Source organism: Penicillium riverlandense (genome assembly GCF_028828495.1).
Source record: "Penicillium riverlandense strain IBT 135883 chromosome Unknown utg000006l_segment0_segment0, whole genome shotgun sequence".
NCBI lineage: Eukaryota > Fungi > Ascomycota > Eurotiomycetes > Eurotiales > Aspergillaceae > Penicillium > Penicillium riverlandense.
In genome coordinates this window covers 2550615-2569890 of record NW_026643197.1, presented here as the reverse complement: position 1 = coordinate 2569890, position 19276 = coordinate 2550615, and the positions used below count along the sequence as shown (strand labels likewise).

Here is a 19276-nt window from a genome sequence, read left to right as displayed (position 1 = left end):
AAAAGAGACACTTTGAGGCCTACGAAAGAAAGTTGTTTGATCAACTCAATGTCAGTCTTCCCGTAGCTTGCTTACCGTGCTCTTGCCTCGCCCAATAAAGGGGTCGGGGTTCATACGACACGGACGTGAGGATGGCGTCCGAAGCTAGAGTCAGGAAGTCACAGTAAACCAGGAAGAATGTTTCAAAGTATAAGAGGATATTTCGAGCCAACTCGGTCTCTGAGGATGTCACTTCGTCGCGGAGCCGCTGCGGAACCGCGGATCCACTGTGGGCAAAACTCATAAATGACGAAGCGGCAAAGTGGCCTCGACAGCGGCTCCGTGGTTTTGCTTGTTTGAAAATTGCGGTTCTGTTCTGCCCGATGATAGGCTGATGAGATGTTCTTGCGATGAGGAAGGGGATAGTATGGATTTGACCGAGGGCAGAGTGTTTGTTGGCGAATTTCAACGTCAGTCAAGATGTTATAAGTAGAACAAATCACCACACAAGAAATATAGGGCTTCTAAAGCAATTCCTTCAAGTCTTTCACTATCTCGGTATGGGCCGACGCCGGAATCCGTTGCATAACCCACTCCACTACGCTACGCCTCAGCTTCGTACAGGGCCACCGGTGACCTACGCCTCAGCTTCACGGACGCTTCAAAGCTATGACTATGGTATAAGGAATTGTGAAGTGCATTGGAATTAGGTTTCTGAGGCTAATCTTCTGAAAGTCATCGTTGGTGCCGGCGCGGCCGGCTGCGTCCTTGCCAGCAAACTGTCCGAGGACAAAAACACATCTGTTCTCCTTCTCGAATCAGGCGGCGACAACACCAAGGTCCTGGAATCCAAGGTTCCACTGATGTTCCCTAAGCTCTTCCACACCAAACACGACTGGGATTACTACACAGTGGAGCAACCAGGCCTGTCAGCACGCCGGCTCTATTGGCCTCGTGGACGTCTGATCGGAGGTAGTACTTCGCTTAATGCTATGATGTATCATCATTGTTCGCCTTCCGATTTTGACGAGTGGGCGTCTATTCATGGATGCGAGGGCTGGGGTTCTAATGACCTCGCGCCTTACCTGCGACGCATGGAGATGTTTACTCCAAATTCAGCACGCCCTATGATCGATACTGAACACCGCGGGTCTTCGGGCTGTTGGCAAACGGGATACTCCTGGCTGTCTGAGATCATCGAGGGTGGATTTATACCAGCCTGTCAAAATGCAGGTATTCCTCATAGTGCAGATGTGAATACTACGAACGGTACCCTGGGTGTCACTCGATTTCAAACATTCATCGATTCGAAAGGGCAACGCTCGTCCCTTGCCACCGCTTATCTATCCCCTAGTGTCCTACGAAGGCCAAATCTTAGCGTTGCGTGTCATGCTCATGTTACACGTGTGCTTTTTGATTGCCTTAGTGCAAAAGAGCCTATGGCCATCGGCGTCGAGCTTCAGACGAACCGTGAGAGGGCCCGTTTCCAAGTACATGCGCGAAGGGAGGTCATTCTATGTGGGGGCTCGGTCAATACACCTCAGACTCTGATGTTGAGTGGGATTGGTCCGGCTGAGGAGCTAAGGGCCCATGGCATTCCGGTTGTTCAGGAGAATGATGCGGTGGGTAAGAATATGAAAGACCATCTCTGCACAACTGCCATTCTCTGCAAGGCCAAATCGGGGAAAACTCTAGATTATCTTTCTAGCAATGTCAGAGCCCTGCCATCGCTCGTTCAGTGGATGCTCTTTGGACGCGGCCCTCTCACTAGCAACATAGGAGAGGCTGCCGCTTTCATCCGATCCTCGGATTATCGGTTCCCTGAGTCTACAACTGTTCCACCCAATGATCATACATCCAGTCATACTGGGCCAGATTTGGAACTTATTGGTGCACCCCTTGCATTCATTCATCATGGTGAAGAAGCCACAATTGATGGGAGTAGTGTCTTTAGTCTCATCCCGATTAGTCTGCGCCCGCAAAGCAGTGGTGTGATTACCCTGTCAAGCAAAAGCTCTTTTGATGCTCGTGAGCCCACCAGCAAAGTCCAACTTATTAACTTTCTTTTTCAAGATTCTAAGCTAACCGCTTCCATTCCTAGCCATCATCGATCCAAAGTACTTGTCTGATGAGGAAAACAATGATCTGAAAGTTTTATTGACAGGCCTACGCGTCTGCCTTCGCATAATACGAAGCCCGGCCTTTCAGAAATTCTTTGAGCCAGTTGCAACTAACGATGACCCTTCATCGTACTGGTGGCCATATTCGAGCAGTAACATTGAGAAGATCTCAGACGACGACCTCATCCGCTTTTTGAAAGAAAAGGCGTTTACACTTTATCATCCAGTTGGCACTGCACGCATGGGTCCATCGCGTGATACCAGTGTGGTTGACCTGGAATGTAAAGTACACGGAGTGAAAAGCCTGCGCGTTATAGATGCCAGCATTTTCCCTGAGCAGATCAGTGGACATCCAACTGCACCCATCGGTGCGATGGCCTTCAAGTTGAGCGACATGATCAGGGAAGAACATAAAAGATCCGCGCCGCCAACTGCAAATTTGTGAGCACTAAACGGGGCGCGTCCACATATGTATCATTCTTGTCCATGGACGTCATATACTATATGCCTCGTCGTCAAATCCAGTTGTAAAGCTTATCAGAAACATTTGTGCTTTGAGATTATACAGTTTGGTTGAAGGCCTTTAGACTACTATTTGGCTGTTGTAGCACGATACATCCGGGAAAACGACAAGAGTTTCCTGAAGCCCTCGCAAAGCCTGCAGGCAGGTTTCCAGTCCTGTCGACATCTCAGAGGCCCCTTTCATGTCCATTTCATTGACTCGGACAGGCACCTGTTCCGCGAGAGCCTTGGCTGATAACGTATGTGCTTGCACGACCAAGGTAGGATACTTTTGAAAGGTATTAGTAGGAAGTTTGATTAATGGATTAAGTCACTTACAGGATGTGGCCAAATGTCTTGAACACATGCTTTCAGGCCACTAACGCCCTGGAAGCCAGGGCCTGAAACCCCATGCCGTATCGAGGCCATGGTAGATACTTGAGCTGCACTCATGAGCCGTTGCTCTTGTCGAACTGATCTGTCAAATTGAAGAACGGCGCGCAGCCTTTCCCTTTCAGGTGTCGAGGGCAGCTGAGAGAGGCTCATCTCAAGCTGCTTTGTTGTTTCATGAAACAAAAGAACTGCTAGATCGCCATCATTCAAACAGAAAGCAACCATATGTCGAATCTCCGAGGATGACTGTTCGAGAAATGCTGTAGTTGGACCATCAAAGGTTCCAAATGTCGTTCTCCACAGCTTGACAAGCTTCATAGTCGTTCCATAGCTCCAGTGAAGCTTTTCATAGTCGACCTTTCCTGTTCGGACAGCCTTCTCGGCCAGTGTTAAGGAAGCCAGTGACTTCCAAAGAAGGATCACAAGTGAGCCTGATTGTCTCACTGTATATTCCAATCTGGCATCGGAAATGTCATAGCGCCGAAGTGTCATCAACGTCTGCTCCGACGAAATGGCGCGAGATAGAATCGAGTCATCAATTAATTGGTTTTCCTTTTCTGTAACTGGCAAAGTATTGTTTCGGGGAGAGGGTGGCGAGAAGAGAGGTATTTGAGGAATATCAGCATGGCGACCACAGTTAGCGAGATCCATCGGGGAGATTTCCCCATGCGACGCGGCGATTATTGTAGAGTTCATCATGTCTGTCAACCATGATATCGCCCCTATTAATTCCAGAACATTCGCAGTCACGTCAGATGGAAACTTCTCAACGAGTGTTGACAATCCCCTTTCGTCTTGCATTGGATTGTCCTCTTGCATTTCACGAACATAATCATGTGCCCGGGTGCAGAGACTATGAAGGCGGCGAATCCCTTCACACAGAGCAAACCGGGAGTCTTCATCTATGGTATCATCGTCAAGGTCACCTTTTGGGCGCAAAATGAGGCCGAAGAGTATCAACGACAAAGACTGCCGAAATGATCCAGATGCTGCGATATTCTTAAAGACCATCTTCTGGGCCTTGTAACACGTAGCAAGTGCAAGATCGTGGCTATGTCCCCCGCCTGGTCTCTGGCTCTTGTGGACAGCATATTGAGCAGCAGTTGCTATTGCAGTCCATTTGTAGGATTCGTTGATTGAGGCATCACGCGATGGTGACGGGCGAAAGTGCTCCGTGCACTTTTCTTGGAACAGAGAGTCGAGGAGACTAACTGTTCGAAAGGTATGTGGTGCCACGGCAGTCAAGGACCACGAACTGGAATTTAATTCCCAGCAGCTCTCCATCCACATATTCGTTTTCTCGAGATAAGTGTTCAAATGGACACTGTTGCTTAATGGTGCCAAAGCGGCAATCCCCAGAGAGTAGCGGGGCGGCATGCTCCCCTGCAAAAGGCATTGCGATAGCGGCATATCACAGACATCAACATACAGGTTGAATTGCTGCAGACATGTTTCACGCGCAGTAAGCTGTCGGGCTAAGTCGCCTTCCAATGTCGATAAACTTCCAGATCGGGAGAGTGTATCGTCGATTCTTTGATGTTCTTCTGCGACGATGCTCAGGTCTGTCGCATTGAGCGCATGACTACCTGGGGAAGTTCTTGCTTTCTTCCTTGTCTGCTTTTCGGACCTTTTGCTGGAGATCCATGCGACGGTACACTCCAGGCCGCGCGCGTTGCAAGTTGCGCAAGGTGTCGAGGGCTTTTGTCCACTAATCCCAACGGGGAGAGGTAAATTGCATGCTTTTTTAGATGACCTGCACTGGTCGCACGAATGGTTTTGCCTGCGAGGGTTCCTGATTGTAGATCCATTCTTCGATCGAGAAATCCGTGCAGATGATTCTTGCACACTATTGGTGGGCGCGGAGCTTAATGAATGGCTCCGACGGGCGTCGGAGTTGGCTTGGCGCCTGGTAGCAATATCTTGAAAGAGGAGGCTTTCGATCTCTTCATCAAGGTCAGATACAGGATGTGAAGGAGGCTGATGTAGAATGTGATTCGAGATCGTGGTCCAATCTAGATTATTGTCGCCTCCTTCAAGCTGCATTCCAAACTCATCGTCCAAGGGTGCGATATATCTCGCAAAATCGTCTCTGTCGCTGTATCCCATGCTGGGGAAATTGTTGCTCTCCAGCATCTGGGGTATCTCTTTCGGAAATTGTGTTGGCGTTTTCGCTGACAACATATAATCATCCTCGCGAGGGTCGGCGATCATATTAGCAAAAGAAGTGGCATCCATCATCCTAGTTTATTCCGTTATACAGGAGCATTTGCGGAAGGATGATGGGAGTGGGAATGAAACTCGAGGTGGATTCTCTAAATGCAGGGGCTTATCTCTAGCTCAGAGCTTCGCCACCAGCGAACGCGGGGACCTACAATCACGTGCGGGTAGGTTTCGCTAATCTTTGGATCACAGCGTTGATATGGAGTTTAGCTTTTCGGGGGCAAAAGGAACCAAGGAAAAGAGAGAATGGTGGTTCGTACCTCCCCTTCTTTTCTACCGTATCATTTCGTCAAGCCAGTAAAGTCTGCGGTTACTTATCAACCATTCCTGTCATTCCAAAATTACTCAGAGAAATGAATTCCAGAGCAATTGTAAATTGATCAGGCCGCTGAGCGCTCTCGATTCTGCCATGGAGCGAAGGGTAAGCACTAAATTGGAAAGAGCAAGTCACAGGACGCCAGACATTATCTGGTCTATATGTTATCGCAAACTAGTAGAAGCCCTATATGCCCGCAACACTAATCCCATCGTCAAACTAATGGCTATCGAAGGAATCCGTGTCCTAGCATCCGCTTTTCCTAGAATAGAATCAGTATTTTACATAACGCCGGAGAAACCGTAATAGATGTGTTTTATATGGAACTCCTATACTAGTGAGTCCTCTAGGCCCCTTGCCCTTGTTGTCTACCTCCCTAGGCAACAAGTAGCCTTTAAGTATCGCTCCTGAGAGGGTGCTCCACGCAAGATGGCATAGTGACCTCCTCAATCAAAACTGCATCTCATCCGTGATATTATAGAGGAGCAGTCATTCAATACTTCGTAAATATCTTAGGACATTAAACGTAGTAAGCTTACGATCATAAAGAAGAAAATGGAAGACTTTTGCGGCGATCAAGAAGAGCACCCGCTATTGCAATTCAGAATACGGCGCTGATAAGACTAGAATTCCGCTGATATAAGGTGAGCTCTGCAACCGCTCTTATTCGAGAAGTAGTGACATAAAACGATTGTGTTCCTTTTGATGAGTTCTAGTCACTAGTTATAGTTCCTAGTGTAAGAGGATTCTTGCTTCTTACGTAGCAGAATGAAGCAACCGGATCGCCTCTAGAACCATTTTTCCCGGTCGCACAAGCTCTTCAGACAAATCATTTTGGTCACTCGGTGAGATATTCTCGAGCCACCAGGGAGCTATATTTTCCTCTAACCGGGCGAGCATCGTGGCTTCTTTCCACAACCGTTCATTGACGCCATTCCGCGGTGTTTTCATTCCACACTCCTCAAGTCTGTCCAAATATGCTTCATATAAAGCGGCAGGCCAGTCGCCTTCGTTGCACACTGCATCGTTGACGAACTCATCTAGTTCGGGGAAGAACCCAGAAAACTCAAAATCGATCACACCAGTAATCCTTGTGGGATCCAATGATACTAGAATGTTGCGTGGCGAGAGATCGTTGTGTGTAAAAGTAAAGTGATCCTCGCCCTTGCAAATTTCTAGCTGCGGAAGTCTAGCAGCTATGAATTGTCGAATGATAGGGATTAGGTATGCATTCTTCTTGAAGACATCGAGATCCTGGAGCTTTCGAAGCCTTGTTTCGAGCTTCAATCGGTAGTATTGAATCATATTTGTGATGGGTTCAAGAACTTCAACGTCAAAACCGGCCATGCTCGATGAAGGGGCTATCTGTAAGCCAGCAATTTCAAAGCAATTGAGAGCCTGGGTCCTTTCGTTACTTGCTTTGCAGTAAAGGTTTCCAGCAGTAGCAGAAATAGGCAGCCTCGTTCGCCAGCCGAAAACTATGTCTGCTAGTTGCCTTCCGATAGTTTTGAGTTCTTCTTTCCCCAAGTCGAAATTCGGTAAGGGATTACCGGGAACCGTAGTCATCAGAATCCACTCATGATGCTGTTCGAGGTCTTCAGACCGGAGCTGGAGGATTTTCCTTTCTGGAATCCCTTGTGGAGTGAATCTATGAATAATGGAGGACTTGGTACTAGACCAAGCAAGAACATTGGGTGATGGTACCTCCGGAATGAGAGCACGGAGTAAAGAAAGACATGAGACCTCGTTAAGGCTCTTTGAAAGGTCAAAGAATTGCCCGTTTAATTTCAGAACAAGCTCGTTGACAGATTCATTTCTTAAGCCAGCGATCAGGTAGTCGTAGGGTACTTCGATCTTTATGAAAATGATACGATTGTTAAACGACTTTCCGTGTTCAAGAGGCGTAATGGATAAAATAATGCATCCAGGGATAAGGAATTCAAGAATTTCGGTGATCGTTTCATTCGAGAGATGGACTCCGCAGGTTGGGTGGTTTTCGGGCGTGTATTCGCGAGAGAGTTGCATATTTTCAAGAGAAAACTTGAGATTCGAGTTTTGCAAATTCCTTCCGTCAAGCGAGAGCTTTCGCACACTAATGGATGTAGAGATGGACCGAACCGCCTTTTAGGCACCTTTGCAGAAGGATTTCAGAATCCATGAATTCTACTAGGTTTCTAGGCAGACTTACGGTATTATAACAGTGACTCATATATGTCAGTGCAATTATCCACCTGGTAATTTACAATGTGATCCAGCTGCTGCATTCCTAGAGCTTACTCAGCTAACCGCCACTGTCTACTATGGAAACTGGCGCCCGATGTGGAATTTACACGTCCATTTTCCACTCCGACAATTCCCGCCTGTCTGCCCTATAAATACAATCTGAATAGCTAGTCTGAATAGCATCGATTTCATCATTCTCCAATCAGAGTACTAGGTAGAATTACTAGTGAATACGCCCATCAGACATCCTGACAATATATTATTTCGAGACATTACGATACGGTCTAGTAAGAGTTATGAGGGGAGAAGCTAAAATTATATTAGCGTGTTTCAGAATAGGGTTCGGGAATGAATTCCTGCGATTGTGGTGGTAAATCTGATTTCGAATATCGCTATTGAACATAGATCCATTGTTGGGAATCTGGTCCAGCTGGCAAAGGGTTGGTTGGAGCAGGCCAAAATTGGTGGTAGATTCAAGCAGGCTGATTGGAGCACGGTCGGTTGGGAGTAGATTGACGGTACAGTTGCATTGCCGGTTGGTAGAGTAAATCAGTTACACATGTTTGGGCTTTGAAAATATTCTCCTCTTATCTGTGGTTGCAGTCAGTAATGGAAATCTGCTCTTGCGGACCCAAGCTGCCGCAGGGTAAGCTTAGTCTATTTACTGGCCACATGAAAGTAGGGCGGGTTCTAGAGATGTCATGCTATAAGAGCGAGCTGGTAGGCGTCGGGATTCCAGAGGTCACAGACGAAAGATCGTGGGCACCAAACAAATCGATTTTAACATGTTCATATCTACCATTCGCTGACCGGTTTATCAATAGCTTAATATACAAAGAAATTGTTTATGCTCTATGTTGTTGCCCCCAGCTGATGTTATCGGCGTTACTTGTTTACACTGCTTGTTGACACTGCCTTGTTAGTGATGTCTATCAAGCATGAACAGGGAAGCATCAATATGGAAGTGGCTATTGGGAAGTAGCACCTGCTGGTCAAAGTTGTTGATCAATCGTTCTTTTTTGTTCGCCGGTAGTGACATGAACAAACCGGTGCGCTGAACTGTTACTAGAAAAGACGGGGAACAACAAGTTAGAATTAATTTGGTGGCATAAGAAGCCTAGAAACCATGAAACCTAATATTAATAGGGCACAACCCGAACTGAGCATAAACATAAGGAACAGATCGGGTTGACTACAAACGCCAGTTATTCAAGCTGCTGCAAATTTGACCTACAAGGAACCGGATTTCATCAAGCTTTGCGTTGACTTCGCCATCTAACCACATTAAGGAAGAAAATAAATGTTCTTCGTAGAGCCGCGATGAACTGCCTTTCCATGCTCGCGGAAGAGAAATCAGAAATGGGTATGCCTTCTTTAATCATCAGTCAGTATTGATTGTATGATAATGCGTTAATGGATTTGAAGCCCAAAAATTGAGAACGTGACTGGAAAGGGACATGGACTATGATGACAACATTCAGCTCTGCAATTTCGCATACAACAGCCGTCATTGAGTTTATATTAACGAGATTTCACGTCAAGCAGCAACAGAAGAGAACAGGTTAGTCACTCTAGGCAGATGGTCAACTTTTGGCTCGGTACGACATTATATCGGGAAGCTTGCTCATCATATACGCGCCTGTACCTTCCGGATTTTCTCTGGCAGGGGGAGGTTGCTTATCCGGGCGGCCGCCCTTTCCGTAACGGTGCTCACCCCCCAGCTCACTAAGTAAATGTCAACACGCTGTTATGCTCAGTGATCATGCTCAGATAAGTCACGGGAGAACTTAGTGAGCGCTCACTAAAGCCTTCACTAAGTGCTTATTGGATAGTCGCTAAGTGATCGGGGCCACTCAGTGCCTAATCAGCGAGCGCCTTAGATTTGCTTATTCTATCCTAGTCTATACCGAAAACGGAATACCACCCCAAAGGGCCATTTATTCAGTGATGGTTAGTCTGTTGATAGACCTAGACCTACCGTCCATTTTCTTCAGTACTTCATGCCATCAACAAAATCAATTCATACGAGATGTCGCATAAAGAGTGGAGAAACTCTGTCCACTTCAGATTAGTGAACTTTCAGACATCCCTATATTCTTAGACGTAAAAGAGGCCCGAGTTCTAAAGCGTAGGTATAAGTCGAGAGTATATTCGCGACCCGAACATCTCATCGCCGCCTCCTTTGAATTGCTCCTTTGCTAGCTTATATGCCTTTGTTAGTCCATTTCAAAATGGGCAGGCAAGACTCTTTTGCTAAGCGAGACGAGATCGCATAGGAAAGGCGCCGCTAATAGCGGGAAAAGAATGGCTACGTGCCTAGAACCTATCGAGAGGACGACCTGCTCCTAGACGAAGACAAAAGACTTGTGACGACTAACAGTTTACATCAAAAATACGTGGATGTTTGAAGCGGTAATTTCTCTTCATGGAAACAGTTAACCTATGATCTAGTTTTACTGCGGATCCCGAAAACTGGTTTAGCCACTACAAAACTAAACTGTCGTAGGCTGTCTGACTCCGAGTTATGACAATGATCAAGGAGTTGATTCGCTGGTATATGAGTTCTACTCGAGGCCGTCTGAATGGGAATGGACTACCATTAGTGAGAACAGTTCAGGCTTGCGCTGAGAGGTTTTTTGGTGGATTTTAACAGACCACTAAAACCAAGATCAGCCTTGATGACCGGAAGGAGATGAATATCGCCTAGTCGGATGGATATGCCTCGAATTATATAGATGCTTGAAAGAACATACTGATACTGTATTATCTACCCTAGAGTATCCTGTCGTCTCAATTCAAATCAGTCAGTGCTCTTCTTGGCATCGAGCTTTTCCACCGCTGCAAGTCTTCCCATTCTTTCCAACCAGACCCCCAGGTCAAAAATTCCCTCCCTCAAATCCTTCTGATTCCCTTTGAATTTGAATGTATATCCGACATCGTCCGAGGGCTCCTTCCCGTCAGTATAACGGATGCGACAAGGACCAGCTTGGTAGTTTTTTGTTTCATATGCCGCAAGCCTCTCCCCATGTTCAACCGTTCTAACATGATACACTGCGCCCTCAACTATGGAGCCTGGAGCATCCAACAGTGCAGGGTATTGCCCCCACAGCTTGCACTCATAGCCCGATAAACGTGCTGGGCGTAGCTCAGGTTCGGTTTCCAGCCCCAAAATTTCACGAACCATAGAGGGGTCGGTCAACGTGCCATAGAAAAAATAGGGCCCAGTAGGTGCGTCGAACAAGTTCACGTACTGGGGTGGGTTTGGTGCTTGGAAAAAGTAATCCAAAGGGGCGGTTCTGAGTTTGAAGATGTAACTGGAGGTTTTTGAGCCAGGAATCTCGGGTGGTGGTGGTGCTGGGGGCGGACTGTTGAGATTCATCTGCTCTCTTTCAGTATTCGACATGAGAGGAGTTGGATGAGAACAATTATTATAACTCTAAGAACGCGAATAGAAGGGTATGTAGTGGAACACTGAAAGAAGGCCTATTGAGAGTAGTGCTGAGAGCTATGCCTCCAATGGCCATTGTTTCTGACGCTCCTAGTGTCTGTTACGTAATCACCGTACTGAGGTAGGAGGTGCATCATGCATCACCAGGTCCAACTAGAGTCACACTGATGACGCCAGTTTTTGGTTGATGGGAAAATTAGGAGCGATGCAAAGGGGAAAATGGTGCTCAGGGACGAAGCTAGCGGTGTGCACTTTATTGGGGGGTATCCTTACTCAGGGCGCTCATCCCCATGCTCAGGGAGGGCTCGTGAGCGAATCAGGGCAATCAGTGAGTGGATCAGGCCGTTTAGGTGAGCAGTTAGTGAGTGCTCAGTTCTACTCAGGGAGCAAGCAGTGAGCACTAAACCGGAAAGAACAAGTTACGGAGTGCCAGGCATTATCCAGGCTGTATGTTTTAGCTTTGAGCTTACAAACTCTCAGCGGCCATTTTTGTTGGGCCCATCAAACATCTGTGACTATCTAGGGATCTGGGAAGATGGTTTGAGCAATGCCGGTTTATGGGGGTCATTGACGTGCACCCCCTGACAAATACACGCTACTCTGGACCACGAGCAGGTGCAAAGGCAAATACAATGTTTTTTGGAGTCGCTGGCTAGATGGCTTCGTGAGGTGGGCGACGAGCTTACATTACGTTATGTTTACGTATTGCATCGTTATCGTCGCATTCCCGGTTTCACGCATAACAAATTCTTAGAATCTGTCAAATTGAAGAAACTACGTTGTGACTATGAGATGTTTTAAGACGAATACTGAAGTTTGAAAGCACTTCATCAGGATTAACTGGTACTAAACCCTGTTGCTCCGAAGTCATTTTGAATTGAGGTATATTGGGATGCCTTAATACGGGCTGCTGGGTAAGCAGTAAGGAAATTAAGCTTGTCGATATCGATCCCATTTTGCATTTGACGCTCAACGAGGTGGCCATACTCTCGTTTTAGGGTCGCAAAACAAGCCATATCAAGTGATTGATGTAGATGGGATGAATGCGCTGGCATGCAGATTGGTATAATATTGTGTCGGTCACAATGCCGTACTGACTACCACTCACTGTACGCAGTCGAATCAGTTCCGAACGACCGCCGGATCTTCACATTGTGTGCGTCGATAGTTATACCGACGGGGAAAGCGGCTCGCAAGAGTGGCGCCAACGGTCCTTTTTTGTGGGGGTGGGGGTGGGGGGTGAATTTCTGCGCTCGCGAGTAGTAGATTGGCCATATCGTGCACAAGACTCGGTCGGGGAGAATTTCCACATGAATATATAAAAAGAAAGTCCATTGAATAATCGATTGGCCGTCGGACTGTGTCAATTTATGGTTGTTGGCACGTGGTTCACGTCAAAATTGATGACAGCCAAGCCGGTTCCTGCAGCGTACTAGAGGGCACGGCAAAACGGCACGCAGCTTCACGAATAGAGGTTATTTCCTGCTTTTGGATAGCTTTGATGGCTAATAGGATCCTACCCTCCTGGTCTGTAGATTTTGACGCATTTTTAGAGCGCTTTGGTAACATGGGGGGTGGATGAAAAGGGCAGGGGGTTAAGTGCATGGTCCCCTGTCCGGGTAAAGTGTCAGGGCGGCCTGGGTGTCCGACTCGCTTGCGATTTACGTTACACCGCTCGTTCAGATTGACACAATTAAATGCCGTTCAGACTAGTGATTATTACGAGAGACGGATTCGAGGACAATAAATTGTGTAAACCCGAAATATGAGTGATCTTTTCCTAGTAAGTGGCGTGCATAAGACATAGTGTGGATAAGCAGGAAAGTTGCCTCGCAAACCAAAGCATCCCGTATACGAACCAAGTGTGGAAGAGCGGGGTTCGTATTTTTATGCTCAGCAAGTACCACGGGTTTCAAAGATCGGCGGCCAAACCTTAATGGAAGACCAGCTGTATCCAATAAGATATCATACTAGTGAAGCCCCGACCACGTATTCCCGGGAATTTTCCCTTTCCAGCGCCGCAGGTCCAGGGTCCTGTAAACGAAACTTTCTCCGCATTTTTGAAATCCCGGTCACCGATTGACCAGTAGACTTATCTAAGTATCACCTACTCGTTTCCCTCTCCCCCTATATCCTTGAGGTTCCTTCACAGTCGCAGACAATGCTTCTTGGAACTACCCGGGCCAACTCATAAGGAACGGGGAATTGAAAATGAGCATTCTTTCCACCTGCGAACAAACATCCACGACCCTGACTTATCCAGATCCATTTGGGCCTTTGAATATTTTGGGACATTAGCAGGGGTTCTAGAGGTTTGGTTGGGCCCCGTCCCGTGAGGATGGATAACGGCGCGTCGCCGCTGCCGCTGGGCACTGTGCCCGCTTATTTCGAGTTGAGCTGGTCAATTTTGAGCAGTATCGGTATCTTCGCGGTGATAGCGAGCATACTGGTCGTCATTATTACGCATCTCTCGCCTCTGTTAGCCGTACCTCTGGTCGTCTCGACAGCATGTGCTTTATCAAACGGCCTCTGTTACTATGCCTTCTATTCTAACTATTCGACAAAGAATAGAGTGGCAGCGGGTGTTTTCGCCGACCTATTTTGGTTGGTGAGTACAGCCTCCCCTACAATACTGGACTGTTGCTGACTGGAAACACTATTGCAATCATAGGTGCAGGAAGCAGGTCTTTCGTTTTATAGCTACCAAATCCTTGTTCGGGCTTTGCAGCAACGGAGCAGAACTATTTACTTGCTTATCTTCTGGATCTTGATAATAACTGTTGTTGGAATCCGGATCGTGATCATGGCAAGCCGCGCAAAAAGTTTGCTGCACGGGTCGGACACGTTACAGCATCTCGTTGATCACCTACATATGGGCTACTTCATCTCCATCGCGCTTCTTGAGATACTCGGATCAAGCTTCTTGATCAAGTTATTCCATGACACGAACCGCTCCTTATTGGAGTTTATGCCGACTCGCAGCATTTTTCGGCAGCTAATGCGGACTACCGAAATCCGTTTGGCCACACTGGCACTGATTGGAATTGGTCGATCCATAACCTATTCTTTTCAAACGACGCCCCAAACAGCGACAACAGTCGCGAGCCAGTTCGATCGGTTTATGTATACCATGGAGTGCCTCTTTCCGTTCATCATGCTGTATGTCTACATCAGTTATTCCGTGAGCTTACTAATGATTTTTCTAACGCTTTACCCTCATTCAGGATCGACGTCTTGGCTTCTAAGATTTACCGCCTGCCTGACCTCAATCATACCCACTGTATACGAATTAGCGACGGGCCGAGCTCATCTGTGCTTAATGCGCAGCTACGAAATTTTCGAACAGCAACGGCAGAGCAGTCACCTGATTTTTTTTCAGGGAACACTTTATATACATTGAAACCCGGACCAATACTTAGGCAAAACAGTGAAATTGGCTAGGTTGTCCTTCAGATGTGTTGATAGTTCCTCAGATGTCTTATACCCATAATCTTTACCTCAAAGCTTGAATTAGGACTGGAATAACAGCAGAGACCTATTTCAAAATGCCTGCTACGTAATCAACAGAAACGTTATTAAAATTTCCGGGAATTGCTAGGGACACCACCACAGCCTTTACTAGGGGCAATTACACAATTAAAAATGTCTTGTGATCTGTATTAGGATTACTACAGCAAGATCATTCTATAGTTATTAAAAGCCGAGGTGTCCCTAGCAATTCTCGAGCGCATCGTGTGATTATATCATGCTCCGTGAGCAGTCAGGCCGCTTACGGCCGTACTCAGTTCTACTTAGGGAGCTAGCAGTGAGCACTGAAACAGAAAGAGCGAGTCTATATGCAATATTAATGTCTATACTATATATGCGCTTGATTGCATCAAGAGAGGAAAGGCAAGGTCGAGCACTTCTCTTTTTGAGTAAACCGAGAGAAATACCGTCAATTAGTTCCTTTGCTGTCCTTTCAGTGCCTCAACCTCAGACTCGGTTTTCGGATGCGTCTCTCCCTCCACCGGTACCAGAGGATCCTTCGTAGCGAACTCATCAACGGCCCCCTTCTCGGCCCGCCCAACCTCCCCACTCTCACTCCCATCCGCACTAGAAGCACTCTTCTTCGAAGCAGGGTCACCACCTTGCATTCCCAGCGTCAAGAACGGCACGAAGAAAAGAGACAAACCCGCCGCCGCAGCAGCAAACCAGTAAACAGACAGATACGGCTGGATACGAGGCGTTTCGGAAGTCATCCCGGCAGCAACGGAGTTGTAGACGGACGTGGAGATACCCAGTCCCAAGTTATTGCAGAGTTTATTGACGGTGTTGAAGATGCCGCCGGCGATGGACTGCTGGGAGGGCGGGAGCGAGGACATGACGTACATATTCGTGACGTTGAACTGGATATCAGCGCCGACGACGACGAGAATCAGTGCCGGGAAGATGAAGGCCCAGTAAGTCGTTTCGGCGTCCATGAAGCTCAGAATAAGGAATGAGGCTGTGTAAGCTAGCGCGCCGATGCCCGTGAGTAGTTTGTTGCTGACGCGGTGGAGGATGAGGCCGCAAACTACGTTGACGAGGACGCCGCTGACGACCATTGGGAGGAGGCGGACGGTGATCTCCAGCGCTGTGCGGTGCTTGACTTCTTGGAGGTAGAGCGATAGCCAGAAAGATACGGATGAGAAGCCGGCGAAGCCGAGACAGAACGTTGCCATGAGGAGGGAGAAGTTGCGGTCTTTCCAGACCCAGAGAGGCATGAGCGGGTGCTGTGCGCGGGACTGCCAGTATAAAAAGCAGGACAGTAGGACAATGCCGACGATGAAGAGGGCGAGGACATAGCCGGTTCGCCAACCGTTGGGGGCGTCGCCGGCTAATCTGTACGGGTATCGTCAGCACTGCCAGAGAGAGACATGGGAAAGGGGAAAAGGCGGGTCGCGTACGAGAGCGAGGAGGAAAAAGCAGCAAACCCAATAATAACAAGAACCGTGCCGAGCAAATCGATCCGCTTAATGGAGTCCCAGTTAAGCGGCTTCCTCTGGAACCCATCCGGGGGCACAGTCCACAGCGTGAGCGCCGTGAAGATGGCATACACAACAGACAGGGCCCAGAAAGAAGCGCGCCAGTTATATTCGTTAGATGCGATGCCGGAGATAATCATACCGCCCACAAACCCGAGCGGATTCCCCGCGCTAAAGCAGGCAAAGGCACGGTTCTTGCGCTTCGAAGGTTTTTCATAAACAGCGCCCAGGGCACCGACGGCGGGTGGCACCACGGCCGCGGCGAAGAGACCCAGGATGCCGGAGAAGACGTCCATGTAGATTGCATTTGAAGCGAATCCGGCAATTAGCAGCGCAATGGTGAAGCCCGCCATCCCGAAGACGAAGAGCGATTTGCGGCCGAACATATCGGCCAGTTTGCCGAATGTCAGCAGGAAGGCGCCGCTGCTAAGACTGTATGGATAAAAGGCCAGTTAGCGATTTCTCGCAGTGGGAATGAGGCAGACACAAGGGGAAACATACGATGCACCGGCGTTGATCCAGGTGATCTCCGCAGAATTCATGTTCAGGTCCTTGCCAATGGACGCCGTTACACCGACGATGGCACCCTGGAAGAAAGACTGTTGGCCAATGGCCATTGTAGCCGTCAGGACGAATAGACATTCTTGGAGGGTGCTGTTGAAGCACTCGGGACGGCGCGCATAGTCGGGCTGGCGATCTTCCGCGGCCAAAGTCACTTCCGGGCCTTTCTCTTGATCGATATGATTGACCGCCACCGGCGGTGGCAGCTGCTCGGTCGCCATTGTCGGGCGATGCCTGATCTGGACAGGCTCGAAAGAGGTATGAGGGTGGTCAATGGCTGAGCATGGCAAAATGTAGAAATTTGTAGCGCAGTTTGGTCGAGTGATAGTATGGAATCCGTCGCTCGGGTCAGGGGAGAGAAATCTCCGACTTTATAGGAACTCGCCTTAAGTGAGGGCTATCTCTATGACCAACGAATCTTCGAGGACATGCACTGTGTGATGTATGATGTCGTAGGTGTGCGACAACTACAAAAGAAAGGGAAAACAGCACGACACCGCCAAAAGCATATGCTGAAAAATCTCCCTTTGTCAGCTGCGGCGCTTTTCCGCCTCGCGTAAAAAAGGGCCAGATTTTAGTAACTAATCTAAGCCTCGATAAGATCCGGGGTGGGGCCACCACGCCGGTTGCGCACGAGCATTCTCCCCTCGGACTCGGGCTTATCGATCAGTCAAGGGTCGGATTTGCCGATTTCGGATACGTCTGTCCAACAGTGGCTGGCATTGAATTTAATGGCTTCGTCGCCGCACGCCCACCACCCGGCTGTCAGGTTGCGGGCGAATACCTCGAGTGCGGAGTAAGGGGCAATAATATGATTGGATTTGTCGGAAGAATCAGAGGTAAAGAATACCTCCTCGAAGATGGATTTCAGGTTCGGTTTGCGAGAATGAAGGTCCGGCACGGCGGCGATGACTCGTCTGGTGGTGGTGTTGGTCATGTCCTCTACCTCGTTTCCGGTAGGCTTGCGACCGATAATCAGGATCTCATACGGCCTGCGCCAGAGACCATCAAGTGTTGAGATCGGCTGTCCATCGGTGGTAGTCTTAATCCAAATCCATTCTTCGCAGACGCGAAAACCCGCGCTGTGCAGAGAATCGTACGCTGCTTTGCGAGATCGTTCGGAGTTGGTCACCCATATAGCTGCGAGAGATTGTCGGCTCTGAGCAACAGCAGAAGGGTGGTGGTCAGGGACTGTATTCGTGCACGGTACATCGCCGTGGACATAGCTATGTGCCCTGAGGATATCCCCCAGGCGCTTGGTGAGTTCTTCCATCCCGAAGTAGGGATGGGTATTGTAGTGGCCGCTGCGGCGGACAGACCGGTTCGGCCATGGCGGATCGAGGAGCATGAGGTTGAACCGGTGGTCCACTGGAAGACCTGGGATGGGTGTAGATATCTCTGGCCCGGAAAGAGGTAGTGTGCAGAGCACGAAGCTTGACTTTGGCGGGACGATGTAGGTCCTTGTTTCAGCAGTCTGCGAGCCAGGACCCCCAACATTCAGAATGGCGGACTCCGATGATGAGGGATTCTTCACAATTCCCTGAAGATCAGCCATTGAATCGAATATATTCGTCGAACTTGACGACAGAACAATGGGCGGTTCGCAAGAATCGCCATATCCTCGTTTCCTCTTCCTGGCACCAGAACCAGAACCAGGATCCTTCGACAGCTCCCACTTCTGTTGCTCTCTTTCACGTTTGCCGTCTTTTTCATTTTCATCGAGCACACACCGCGGAAGACACCACTCCCTCCCAGAAGACGACTTCAACACATCCCGAACCTCATCCAAAGCACCTCTTACAAGCGGCTGCACAATCTCCCCATGAAACCGTGTCTCCTCTTCCGAGAAACGCTGCAAGAGCTTTGCGCGGGGCCGCATCCGTCTTGGGCTCTGTGGAAGACGGGTACGGGGCTCTGAGAGGTGCTGAGGAGATGAGATATTTCTTTATCTGGTATGGTTTTGTGCTCAATTCAGGAGAGTCTTTCGGTTCAGGCAAGTCTCGGCCCTGCGCAGGAGTCCAGTTCTGCGCGAGGGCGATAGAGGTTGGTATGTCCATGAGAAAGACTGTGTTCTGGGTGTTTTGGAAGATCGTTGCTGATACTTTTTTCTTGGGTCTATTCATGGCTGTTCGGTGGTTTTCCTGCCGTGTTTTGAGGTGGGTGAGTGAGGTTAGTTATCAGGGCGGGAATGTGGGAAAATATAGAATCGGGCCGCTCATCCCCCAAACTAGATTGAAGCCATGTGCTAGTCTACCCCGGGTACTCAAGTCATGTAGAAACCGCTTATATTCATGCCAAACTACCAAATCAAATCCAAGATGCACAGTATGGTCATTCAACCCGCTGCTCCATGAAAGATACAGAGAGAAGAACCGTGTCTCCCCCGACAGAGACAGACAGACACTCCAGCCGCAAAACTTTTAGATACCCTCTTTAACAACTCGCCCACCAATCCATCACACACCCCGAATCCAATTCTCGCATCGTATCGCCATCTCCATCGCCACGC

At 48.5% G+C, this 19276-nt stretch overlaps 6 protein-coding genes across 6 annotated transcripts; 1 reads left to right on the top strand and 5 right to left on the bottom strand.

The window, feature by feature from the left end:
* Positions 1 to 539: 539 nt before the first annotated feature.
* On the top strand, positions 540 to 2544 carry N7474_007234 (GMC family oxidoreductase; the record flags this gene model as incomplete). Its single annotated transcript, XM_057198644.1, has 3 exons — positions 540 to 657; positions 715 to 2007; positions 2081 to 2544. 3 exons carry the CDS (start codon positions 540 to 542, stop codon positions 2542 to 2544), a joined length of 1875 nt encoding a protein of 624 aa, XP_057052084.1.
* A 138-nt stretch (positions 2545 to 2682) lies between these two features.
* Positions 2683 to 5231, bottom strand: N7474_007233 (Zn(II)2Cys6 transcription factor domain-containing protein; the record flags this gene model as incomplete). The annotated part of the gene is made up of 2 exons (XM_057198643.1): positions 2683 to 2889; positions 2940 to 5231. The coding sequence occupies 2 exons, from the start codon at positions 5229 to 5231 to the stop codon at positions 2683 to 2685; spliced, it is 2499 nt and encodes an 832-aa protein (XP_057052083.1).
* A 1054-nt stretch (positions 5232 to 6285) lies between these two features.
* Positions 6286 to 7554, bottom strand: N7474_007232 (phosphotransferase family protein; the record flags this gene model as incomplete). Its single annotated transcript, XM_057198642.1, has 1 exon — positions 6286 to 7554. One exon carries the CDS (start codon positions 7552 to 7554, stop codon positions 6286 to 6288), a length of 1269 nt encoding a protein of 422 aa, XP_057052082.1.
* Positions 7555 to 10552: 2998 nt separating this feature from the next.
* N7474_007231 (gamma-glutamylcyclotransferase family protein) lies at positions 10553 to 11155 on the bottom strand (the record flags this gene model as incomplete). The annotated part of the gene is made up of 1 exon (XM_057198641.1): positions 10553 to 11155. One exon carries the CDS (start codon positions 11153 to 11155, stop codon positions 10553 to 10555), a length of 603 nt encoding a protein of 200 aa, XP_057052081.1.
* Positions 11156 to 15141: 3986 nt separating this feature from the next.
* N7474_007230 (uncharacterized protein) lies at positions 15142 to 16988 on the bottom strand (the record flags this gene model as incomplete). The annotated part of the gene is made up of 3 exons (XM_057198640.1): positions 15142 to 16063; positions 16129 to 16638; positions 16708 to 16988. 3 exons carry the CDS (start codon positions 16986 to 16988, stop codon positions 15142 to 15144), a joined length of 1713 nt encoding a protein of 570 aa, XP_057052080.1.
* Positions 16989 to 17437: 449 nt separating this feature from the next.
* N7474_007229 (MT-A70 family) lies at positions 17438 to 18646 on the bottom strand (the record flags this gene model as incomplete). Its single annotated transcript, XM_057198639.1, has 1 exon — positions 17438 to 18646. One exon carries the CDS (start codon positions 18644 to 18646, stop codon positions 17438 to 17440), a length of 1209 nt encoding a protein of 402 aa, XP_057052079.1.
* Positions 18647 to 19276: the final 630 nt, after the last annotated feature.